Source organism: Anser anser, assembly GCF_964211835.1.
Source record: "Anser anser genome assembly, contig: HAP1_SCAFFOLD_76, whole genome shotgun sequence".
Taxonomy (NCBI): domain Eukaryota; kingdom Metazoa; phylum Chordata; class Aves; order Anseriformes; family Anatidae; genus Anser; species Anser anser.
This window is the reverse complement of record NW_028153992.1, coordinates 571,635-582,932: the sequence shown is the minus strand read 5'-3', so window position 1 is coordinate 582,932 and position 11,298 is coordinate 571,635. Positions and strand designations below refer to the sequence as shown.

The window sequence follows — 11,298 nt, the reverse complement described above, 5'->3', positions numbered from 1 at the left end:
TCTTACCCTAGGTAACTGAAACTTTAGCACTTCAGATCTGAAGTGCTGATTTTCCTTTTTTTCTTTATTAAATCTTCAATCTGTCCTGTCTGCGCATGCTAGCAATTCCAGGCAGTGTTGGACTTCTGCAGTATTTTTCCAGTGACAGATCTGCTTTTATAATTTTTGTTTTGTTTTGTTGCTTTTTGTTTTGCTTGTAATCATAAAGCATTGCAAAGTAAGTAGAATTTGTGAAGATTCTTATGTGAGAAGCATGAAAGCTGGAAATTCTTGTTTCTAACAAAAGTGAGTATAATCTGCTCTAACTAGGTCACATTGTGAAAGCTGGTTTTGTTTTCTTTTGTTTCAAAAGACACCACCACCTCAACCAACATCAACACACAGAAAGAGGAGGTCAAAGATTTTGCTGGTGGTCCCTTCACCACTGCCCACGTATTAAAGGAAGGAAGCGTCTTAGACGTTCTAAAAAATCCTGGAGAGATAATGAACTCCTTTTAAAAAGATGCTGCAAAAAATACGCTAGCATTTTTTATTAAAAAAAAACCAACACACGACTTATGGTTAATAGAGTATCTGCTATAAATATGAATGTAGGAGAGCATTACATTAAGCGCTGCGTTTGTTAGGGTGCATCTGCCCCCTTCTATTCTAAGTGGTGTTTGTTGCTGGAAGTAAAACTGCAAGATGAAAAGCAGATGGGTTGCATCTCCTTTACGTGTTAGGATGTAATTGTAAATGAGGTACTAAGAGAATTAGCCAGATAATCGGTGTTTCATTTTAAGTAAATACAATTTGTGGAATTGAAAAGGAAATGTTTGTAAAACTCAACACTCCTGTCCCACCTTCAGCCCAGGTGAAGAAAGAATAGGAAAGAGCTTCAGTTCCAAATACATGGCGAAAGCTGCGAATCTTTGGGCCTTAGCTTACAATGGCTCCTGTGGATTAAAATTTAAACTGCAAACAGAAGTGGAGTGTTTTACGTTAAAAACCCTTTTCTGAATTTTGTTTTTAAGCAATTGCAATTGTTTTCAACAGTTTCATAAAGTGTGTCTGTGGAAAAGATATCTTTTAAGAAAAAGGGCTTTATTGAATTTGATCTTTTCCCAAAAGTCTTCTTCTAACTTACATACTTGTTAAGAAGGCAGCACATTTCTCTGTTGGAAAGAGCTAAGTGAGAGAAAATACATTGTGCATTTTGTTTAAGGAAAGACCTCTGAGTGAAGTGACATTCACTTTCTTTATCGGTTTAAAAGAAGCAGAATCTAAATCCACATTGTTCAAAGACTTCATTTTTGACTAAAAAAAACCCAACAAACAAACCACAAAACAACTATGTTCAAGGTAGATTTACAAGCAACTTGAGCTGCTGTTTAAGATGCATTTCCTTTAGTCTTTCTGTATTAGTAGCTTGTCTTTCCTGTTAAAATTGCCACCTTTTAAATAAGGAGTTGTCCTGTGTCCGATGCATTTTGAAAAAGATTATAGAAAATTAGACAGTTGTTCAATTGTCTTGAGTTTTTATTATTTAATTAATATTCAGCATCTGTGGGAAAATACCGTACGGATTGCTGCTCCGAGTACAAACTTCTGTACAGTTACTGGAGTAGATTTGAGTCATCTGCTACGGAAGGAGGAGCTTTAGAAATTTGATTCGATTGGGCATCGCGTCTTAATCAAATTGTATTATTTCCATTCCACGTTGGACTGTCAGATTTCAGTCAGCTACTGTCTGTTTGTACTTGTATCGACCAGTGAAAATGTTGATTTAAAGCTTGCTTGGAAACAAAGAGTTAAATGAAGCTTTAACGAAATGTTCTGTTGTGACCCAGTGCAGCAGATGAAATTTCATCCGTTTAGATAAGATTTCTGGGGACTTCCTGTTGCGCTCGGTCTGAATGTCTAGTTGTAACCATTGGCACCTGAGTTGAAATTTTTGCCCTCTAGTAAAGTCACTTAGTTACATGTAGTGAGGTGCTGCGCTAACAGGAAGACTTTTTTTTCTTGCTTCCTAGACTTTGGATTGTTGAAAACACGCTCTTCTACGTCTGCACAACCTACAACAAGCACAGTGGTTTATACTAGGCCTGCAATAACAACTTTTTCTGCAGGTAAAGAGACTTCTAAACAAGCATCGTACTGGCAATCTGATACATGTGACCCTTTTCTGCAAAACAAAGACATAAAGGACAAATGTGTAACTTGTCAAGCTACTAAAGCCTCAACAGTTGAGAGTATGAAACAGACAGTAAGTTCAAGTCAATGCGACACCTCAAAGCCAGCAGCGCCCCCAGCAGGGATGCTGGGCTTTGGAGACAAATTCAAAACAGTACCTGGAACGTGGGATTGTGATACATGTCTTGTCCAAAACAAACCGGAAGCTACAAAATGTATAGCATGTGAGACACCAAAACCTGGAACGGGAGTAATGCCTGCTCTGACATGACCAGTGGTCACAGACAGCTCGGTGACAGTGACATCCTCCTCGAGCAGCACTGACACAACAGCCACTCTGGGCTTTGGAGACAAATTTAAGAAGGCGAAAGGCTCTTGGGACTGTGGAATATGCCTTGTACCAAATAAGACGGAAGATAACAAATGTGTAGCCTGTCAGTCTGAGAAACCAGGTATGGTCCTTTTTTTCCTGTTGTTTCCATCCTAGCCTCTGTGAATCTTGTACAGAATAAAAGTACGTTGCATATATGGAATATTTTAAGCAACACGATTCCCAGGTACGGTTGATGGATTAGCGGCTGTCTGCAGGATTGGTTTACAGGCACTTCAGAGGTCTCAGCCCAGGTTCCAGCCTGTCGCATAAATTGAACTGATTGTGAAATGTATTAGTACGGAGCTGGATCAATGCAGATACCCCCGGCTTTGCAGCTGGTGAGGGAAGATGGCTGAAGTGGGTGACTTAATTTAAAAACAACATAGTGATTTTTCACTGGCGAAAATGAGAACTCCATAGAAAGAGTTAAAAATGACTGCGTTTTTCTCTTTCAAAAAATAAGTAAAAAAAATTACAGAATGTGTCCAAAATGCCTCTACTCACCGTTTGTATGTAATTGAGGGGAGATGTGAAGCCAGATTTCAAGACAGTGTAGTCTTAACTAGTCTTAAGCTAAAGCAGAGAGATGCCTATGAAGGTCAGTGGTAGGCTTCAAGAAAGCGAGTGACCCGCTGGGTAACTTCTTCAGGGCAGTACTGGGTTGTTTCCCATTGTGTGTGACCGTAATTGATTTTGAGCGTGGTTGTATTGTTTTTAAAATACGATTCTAATTCTAACTTTGACTCTAAATGTCATTTAACATGCCATTACATCGAAAAACACCTGTGCAAATATATCGTGGAAGAAACAAATTAAGGTGGACTAGACCGGGCTTTTGTAATCATCCTGTGCGGTAAGACTGAAATTTCATGAGGTAAGATAATGGATTTCAGACAGAGTTGATTCTCTTGGACTTCCAACCTCTGAGCGGTCAGTCGGCATCTTTGTCTGAGGCTCTTGCCATTGCAAGGAGGAATTTTGGAAATGAGGGGTTTACTGTGACCATGGTGCAGTGAATTGCACGGTTACGTTGCACTTGTCAGGAGGAAGAGCGATGCAAGTAATACTAGGATAAAAGTTTTCTGCGTGTGCCGTGGAAGGGAAGAGCCATTCTTGTCTTTCCAGTTTTGAATTTGAAGCGTTATCTTCTGCTTCTCTCTTAAAAGGCACCTTTTTTTTAAAAGGCACCTGTCAGGCCTCTTTATGGAGGTTACACTGTGGTCAACAGCAGCAGAAGCTTGTGTGCTGAACAGAGTTGTGTGTTGTTTGGAAGCTTTGAGTTCCACTCTGTTTTTTTTGTTTGTTTCTTTGTTTCTTTGTGGGTTTTTGGTGGCTTTTATTTTTTTCAGGGGCGGGGGGGGGGGAGTTGCGGAGTAGTTTTGAACATTTCTGTGGGATTTGACAAATCAAATTTAAAAGTTAATGTTCATTTTATAGTTCATGTTCAAACAGGATGGTTAACTGTCTTGTTTGTCTCACAGAGGGTCCAACACCTGTGACCAGTAGCAGTGCATCTGCATTTTCTGCTCCTTCTGGAGAATTTCTGGATTTAGACAAATTTAAGAAGCCTGAAGGAAGCTGGGATTGGGAGACCTGCTTGGTTCAAAACAAAGCAGAGGCCACGAAGTGTGTAGCCTGTGAAAGTGCAAAGCCAAGCACCAAAGCAGAGCTCAGAGGTAATACTTAATGATTAAAACGAGGATGCATATTCTGTGATTTATTTTTTGGTTTGCTCTGATTTTTTTTATTTTCTTACCTGTTAAGCACAATTATTTTTTCCTTTGAGGTGTGGCAAAATTATTCGTTTTTCCTGTAGGAATATTGCCTAGATAACTTCTGTTTCCACACTTTTCCCCAAGAATAAGTTTATCCTTTTTAGAGAAAAGCTTTCATTAATGACGTGCTTGTTCTTTACATGCCCTACACGTTGTTCATTTGGAGTTCAGACTAAAACACAGAAAACACAGTTGTGAAAAGTTTTATGTAGAGAGGAAGCATGGGGTTTTCTTGTTTGTTTTACTGTTTGGTTGGTTGTTTGTTAAACAGTTTTGACTGGAAAGATCAGGACTAGAATGTAGTTCAAACCTTCACGTACTGCAGATACACCGTGGGTTACGGACTTGACATTCACTTATTTCTGCAGGTTTTGGTGCTGCGGCTGCGTCCACAAAATGCTGCCTTGCCATCATTTACATTCGGTGTTCACTCAGAGTGTTCAGGTGCAGAGTCTGCAGCTGCCTCACAGTTTATTTTGGGAAGGACAGAAGAGAAGCAGTACTTGCAAACCAGTACTTCAGGTAAACAGAGTATCTTTTGTCTTCACTTGTGCGCTTATGTCCATCAAGTAAGACCTCTGAAACCATACTAGAAAAAATCTGCGGGATTTGATATGTTCATGTACTAGAGCTTTAGAAAAAGTTTAATTCCTATATGCAGCATGTCTTCTGTCCTGGTTGTTGATACGTACGCAATTAGTAGCAATCCCTTTTTTGATCTCAACACTAGGTTTAGACAAAAAATTGCGACACCTTAAGGAACCTGTCCTGCATCTCATACAAGCACAGAAGTTGCAGTGTCTCAATGCTAGCAGTACAGTTGGTGGTAAAATCTTTAGTAGGGTGAAATAGAGGCCTCACACTTTTCAGAGAAAAAAAGAGATTATTCCCACATACTTGCAACTATGCTGCAGAGTGTACTGCTGTTACTCTAGTGCTACAAAGGTCCAAAAATCACTGAACAGTTATTAGCCAGTTTTGTATTCCTTTAATTTGTTGAAAGACTGCAGTAGAGGATTGAAGTTTTTATTGAGGATCACTGTGTGGAAAAATTCTGATTGTTAAATGTCATTTGTATGACTTAAGAACCGCGTTTTGGAGTACAGAATTCAGTATTAATTCCAGAAGGGGTAAGGGGAAGGACATTAGCTAGTAATCCCGAACAAAAGCAGTGTATAGAGCTATACTGATTTTAATCGCAGTATTCTTACAGTTGGTCTGTTACTGAACAGATATGTTTTGGGGAGATATGGTGGCCAGGGAGGCGTGTGTGTTTGTGTGCTTCCTCTTCTAGTTAAGGTTCTGGGGTTTGGTTTAGTCAGGAAAATTCGATGAGGCACCTTGTGTAAAAGGAAATGTTAACCAGCATTTTTCAACACGGTGTAGTCCCTTAAAAGTGTCATAGATGAAAAGAGGCCATAACCGCTGGGGGAAAAAGTTAGTGGGAAACTGAGAGCAGGATCACATTCAGTAGTGAGAGAGCAGCAGCCTAGGGAAAGCTGATGAATGACTGTAACAGATAGTTCTATTTTAAGTGTAAAACAACACTCAGTACTTTATAATGGTGGTCTTACCAGAGGGTTCTTCTCCATGGCTCCTAAAAGCACGTCTTGAAGGCATTCGAGTGCAGTGAACTTAAGCTGTAAGAGTTGGGCTGGTAAGCTTGGCCTGATTTGAAGCTGTAGGCATGGGGCTATAATTTCTGAACAGGCTACAAAAGAAACTGTACCACTGTGCTTTTCAGTGCTCCGTTTAGCAAAGCCATCAAATTGTTGCAGGCAATTGATGTTGTTCTTCTAAGAGCACCTGAAAGATATTTTTGTTTGAAGAGTTCAGAGGTACCGGTTAATACTGGTTCAGATAATTACAGCCAGCTCTTGGTGTTTGTGACCAATAAAGTTTGTGGCTCCAAAAGGAGTGGGTTAGTGCTAACTGATTAACTGCTGTATATGCAGAAATATGGAATCTGATTACTTATGCAGAGAGCACTTAAAATGTATTGTTTTGCTGGCTCTCAGTGAGTTGCATCTTAATGCTACCAAGGAATAAGCTTTTTGCTTCTGGCCCAAGTTTTTTAATTTGGTGAAAGCCTTTTCTGTGCACGTGCACATGCCAGAGAGGTTGCTTAAGTAATAGAAGCTATAGTAGCTGCTATCTTCTGTTTTTTGTAGAAGACAGAAACTGAATTCGTTAGCTTTGTAACTGTTATGCATACCAGAATTGGTTTTCGCCCTTTTGAAAATAGTAGAGGGTATGCCTATGTCAGATTTGGTGAGCAAGGTGATCAGATGAGGGCACTGCAAGACTGCCAGAACGCACCAGGTCTGGGGGGAAAAGGAATCCGGCTGAGCATAGGAATTTCTAAAAGGTAACCAAGGAGTTGTGCATTGATACAGTTATTCTAAATAATCAGATTCTTGTAGCTCTGCCTTTGGAAAGTCTGTGGCCCTTGCTGTAGTGGCTGCACACAGGATGCAGTCTACAAAACCAGAAATGCAGAAGTCCTATGTTTTGACTCCCTGGATTCATCAACCTGCTTCAGGATGGCTGGGGGAATCCAACTGTTAAGTCTAGCCAGACAGCGCAACTTGGGCTTAGCTGCCATTGCAACCAGCCTTGTTTCTCAACAGTAGCAAAGCTGAATGCATTGGTAAATATTTTCAGGTTTGGGCCTGTATAAGGTAGAAGGGACAACAAGTGGTTTTATATGCTAGGGAGTTCTTGTTCTTAGAGCTTTCCCTCTAGTTTGAGAGAAGCACATAACTAGTTTTACAGTGGGTTGACAGGAAAGAAGTGGGGGGAAAAAATGGGAACGCAGGGAGAAAGCCAAAGGCGTTATTACTAGAACAGGTTTAGAATGCTATTTTTTGCTTTTCATGAGCTTAGGGCAATGGGGAGTTTAAAGCTTAGCACTTCCTGAGAGGGTTTCTTACTCTACCGGCTCAGTTCTATCACTTATTTAAGGCAATTCAGGTCTCTGAACGGTTAAAGAATTGATACCAAATTTGATGAACTTTGATCCAGGATACTGACAAAACAGGACTTCATATAAACAATTTCAGTATGTTCATGAGGTTAGCTTGTGTGTTCTGTTAAATAGTAAAAAATGACACTTCTGTTTCTGTTTACCTAGCATAATTCTGCAAATGTTGCCTCCTTCTGCTTTAGAATGGAAATGCTCTTCTCCAAGAGAGCACTGTCCAAACTTCTTTGCCAAAATTTTTTGATTAAATTAATATTGTTTTATTTTGAAAACAGGAATAAGCCACAAACATGTTTTCTTGCTTCGGCTATCCAGAAGAACGTCAACAGTATTTTCAGATTTTCCTTCCCTACACAACTGTATGTAGGAAGAGTGCAGTTGGAAGCAGAAGACCTAAGATGATGTATCTTCTGTTTGTTTACTACAGTAACAAGACAATGGATTACCTCTTTATTAGAACTTGTGTAGCTTTGCAGTATTGAAACAAATGTAGGTATTAAAATACACATCAGTAATACGTTTCTGAATGGCTGAGTACCGTGCTCTCTTAGCATTGAAATACCCAGCCATTGGATTAGTTTGTCCCTCATGTTTGCTGAGTTTGGAAGCTATTTCAGAATGCCTTCAGCTTGTATTCTTCCCCAAAAGCATAGAACTCACTTCTCTGCATCCCCAATTCAAGTCAGAGAAACTGGGCACTGCAACCACAGGAGGTCTGCCTGTACAGAATCAGTGAAGACAAGTCTAAACAGCGGTTTTTTTTGAATATGCAGCTGGGTTATCTGAATGTTCTTTATGCAGTGTACCTCAGTTTTAGTACAGATAGCACTTGTCTTGGTTCTTGTCATTAGTCTGAAGCTGCCCCTGAGAAAATCTTGAAAGGGAAAGTAGTGAAAGCTAATCAGCTGGCCCTTTCTTCTTAAGAACCAGTGTATTTTGTAATTCTCCCACTAATAATAAGGCGTCACGCTGGAGAATCGCGATTGTGTTGTTAAGCAAGACTGACTTCACCTGAGCGGTATAGTTGGCAGCTGTTGAATGTTTAATGGACTTTAAACAAACAAAAAAACTGAGCAGGTGGAGGTAGACATGGCAAACTGACAGGCAGCGTCAGATGCTTCTTTGAAATGGATAATCTGACTCCATTCACTTCTTTCTGGAAATAAGATCTAGTAATTAACCAAACAAAAGATAGAAGGGTTAAGACTGCATCTTTAAAGCAGCTGTGCTTGATAAATGTCTCTGGTCTTAAATCAATCTTTAGCAAAGCACAGAGACATAGCAGCAGCTTGCTTATGCCAACGCTAAAAATACTTGATGTGTACAGGTAACCATGTCAAGGCTCTGGAGTTAATCCATGAGAACAATTCCTTCTGGTATTGGCAAAGGTGAGGATGCTTGCTTCTATAGAAATGAGATTTTGAGCTGTGACTTAAGCTGTCACTTAGGTGACTGTTTAGGAAAGCTTCCTTTTAAGCTTTGAAGTATGTAAGCTGACAAATTGTTTAAGTTCAGAACTGGGTTTACAGTCTCTTGTTCTCTGACTGTATGCAACTTCTCATGTTTCAGACTGAAAGCAGAATTGCAGCGGTACCAGTCATACAACCATAATGATTATTGCCAAGATTACCAGAACTACTACTCGCAGAGGAGTTACAATGCTTACGCTGACTACAACTACAGCTCCTATGCTCCCTATGACAGCATGCAAGCTGTTGGAGACTGCTCTTTAGGAGATTCTTTAATGGCTCCAGCTGTTTTTGAGGTAAAGATAGTGCACGCTTGCTGTAAAGAAAATATTTCACAGATAATACGTTGTACAGATTTGTGTGAATCAGCAAAAAGAATCCGAAGTTGAAAACATGCTTTCTGCTTAGTGTGAAGTTAAAAGAGCAGATTCCATTCAGAGGTGTTTGTATTTAAGTGCTTAAATAGTAAATCCATAGAATTAGTGATTTATACACCATTATTTGTTCACGCATACCAAAGAATGGTTTTGACAGCATAATTGCGTACGCTTCTTCTGTTCCTGTTCTTCTGATTTGCTTTGCTTAAAGCAAATTAAACAGTTGTTGTAAGTGGTCTTATGTAAGTGGTCAATTTATTAGTTGTGACCTCCGGAGGTCCCTTCCAACCTGTACTGCAATATTGGCTTTCTTCTAAAAATAAATAGATAAAATGCCATCTATCCTTGTAGTTGTAGGAAGAAGGAATGGGTTGAGACTGCAGCACTTTGAATCTGTGATGCTTTCTGAAATGAGTTATGATTAAACTTAGCCTTTTCTGTCTTTCAGGAATCTTCAGTTATGACTGCAATCGGTGATGACCTAATTACTGACGGTAATAAGGGTTCTATCATTGTCACTTGAGTTTAGCCATCCTTGTGCCTTTTAACAATACAAGCCAACCTCTACTGGATGAAGAACATCTTGAAAATTCAGCTGAGGTCAAACCTCTGTGGGGTTGATCTGCAATCAGCTGGGGTTTTAAAGCTGATACAGCATACACTGACCGCATCAAGTAAAACGGGACACTGTCAATGCTTCGCAGCAGGTTTCTTGTACCTGTGCCTTCATTCCCATTTGAAAATGGTCTAAGACAGAATTTTGTTCTTTGTATTGGTTCCGCTAAACAGATTTTATATTAGAAGCTCAGTAATATGCAAAAGCTTTGTTCTCCACCCTGAGGTAAAAGCTTATGTTGCAGATTCCAAAAGGAGGATTCAGCTTGCACTTACAAATACGGTACAAAACATATTTGTGTCCTGGAAGGTTTGCAAAGTTCCTCACGTGGAGGCATTTTGTGTTAGTGTTTAGAAACTATCCTATGTAACGTGTATTGCCGTAGAAGTGAATTAAATGACTCTTGGGAGGGTTTCATGGCTGATTATCCTTAAACGTTATCTTTACTATCTTAAACATTGTCTTTGTCTTTATCTTGAAAGACAATTCTAGTCCCAGCCTTCTAATATACAAATTCCCAAAAGTTGGAGTTGTGAGGCTCAAAATTTTAGAGGACTAAATACCTCACTAAAATTAGTAGATCTAATAGCTTATTACACTTAGCTTAAAATACATTTTATTAGCCATTTCACGTGAAGTTTTTTTGTGCGCATGCCTCAGATTTGATACTTGGACTTACCAGGCTTTTATTTTCAGATCCACAGCTCTACTTGGATGTTGATGAAATGAACAGACAATTCACGGAGACAAGCGAAGAACTCTACGATTCACTCATGAATTGTCACTGGCAACCTCTGGATACGGTCACTTCTGAAATCCCCTCTGCTATTTAAGTGTCTTCTAGAGCATGACCGTTAGGACCAAAGTGCTAAAACTACATTTCTTCTACATTATTCTAGCTCATAAGTTTTAAAGCACAATGATAGGTTGGGGTTTTTTTGCTATGCTTTTGACAGTTTCTGTAATCTTTTTGTTCATCACTCTCTTGGAGCACCATGAAGTCATGTAAATATTCGAGAAATGTAAAGAGGTAAATGGGGTCTAAAGATAGACTTGCCTGTGTAAATAAAAAATTTGTTTCTGCAAACCTGCCAGCAAGGGATTTTACTTGTACCTGTGTGCAGCACGTTCTCTTCCGGCTTATGGAATTTAACAAGGTAGTAAGGGTATTTCATCTGTCTTTATTTTTATATGGGCATTAGGACACAAGCAAAATCTAGCTTCCCCTTGTTTTCCTGGTTCCTTAGGTAAGCGACAAGCCAAGCCTTTCATGTGCTTGCTTAGACTGGAAGTATGTATGGGAGACACTCACAGGCCTTGCTATGGAAACACCTGTGCCCACTTTTTCCTGCAGGCTGCTGGCTCTAACTGTACTACTGATACATGCTAGGTCAGCTAAAATCGGCTTATAAATAGGGTATGTTAAGCATATGGAAGTGTAGACTTCAACTGCCATAGCTACAAACATCCCGTGGAATGAGGATGATGTCTGCTGGCACTCTCTGCATCAGCATTCAGTTTTCCCTTGCCCTT

General features: G+C 39.7%; 1 protein-coding gene across 1 annotated transcript; it reads left to right on the top strand.

The window, feature by feature from the left end:
• Positions 1 to 4,620: 4,620 nt before the first annotated feature.
• Positions 4,621 to 10,862, top strand: LOC310890995 (uncharacterized protein C6orf52). Its single transcript, XM_083853306.1, has 4 exons — positions 4,621 to 4,842; positions 8,873 to 9,068; positions 9,598 to 9,643; positions 10,462 to 10,862. The coding sequence occupies exons 2-4, from the start codon at positions 9,009 to 9,011 to the stop codon at positions 10,596 to 10,598; spliced, it is 243 nt and encodes an 80-aa protein (XP_083709432.1). The 5' UTR covers positions 4,621 to 4,842; positions 8,873 to 9,008; the 3' UTR covers positions 10,599 to 10,862.
• Positions 10,863 to 11,298: the final 436 nt, after the last annotated feature.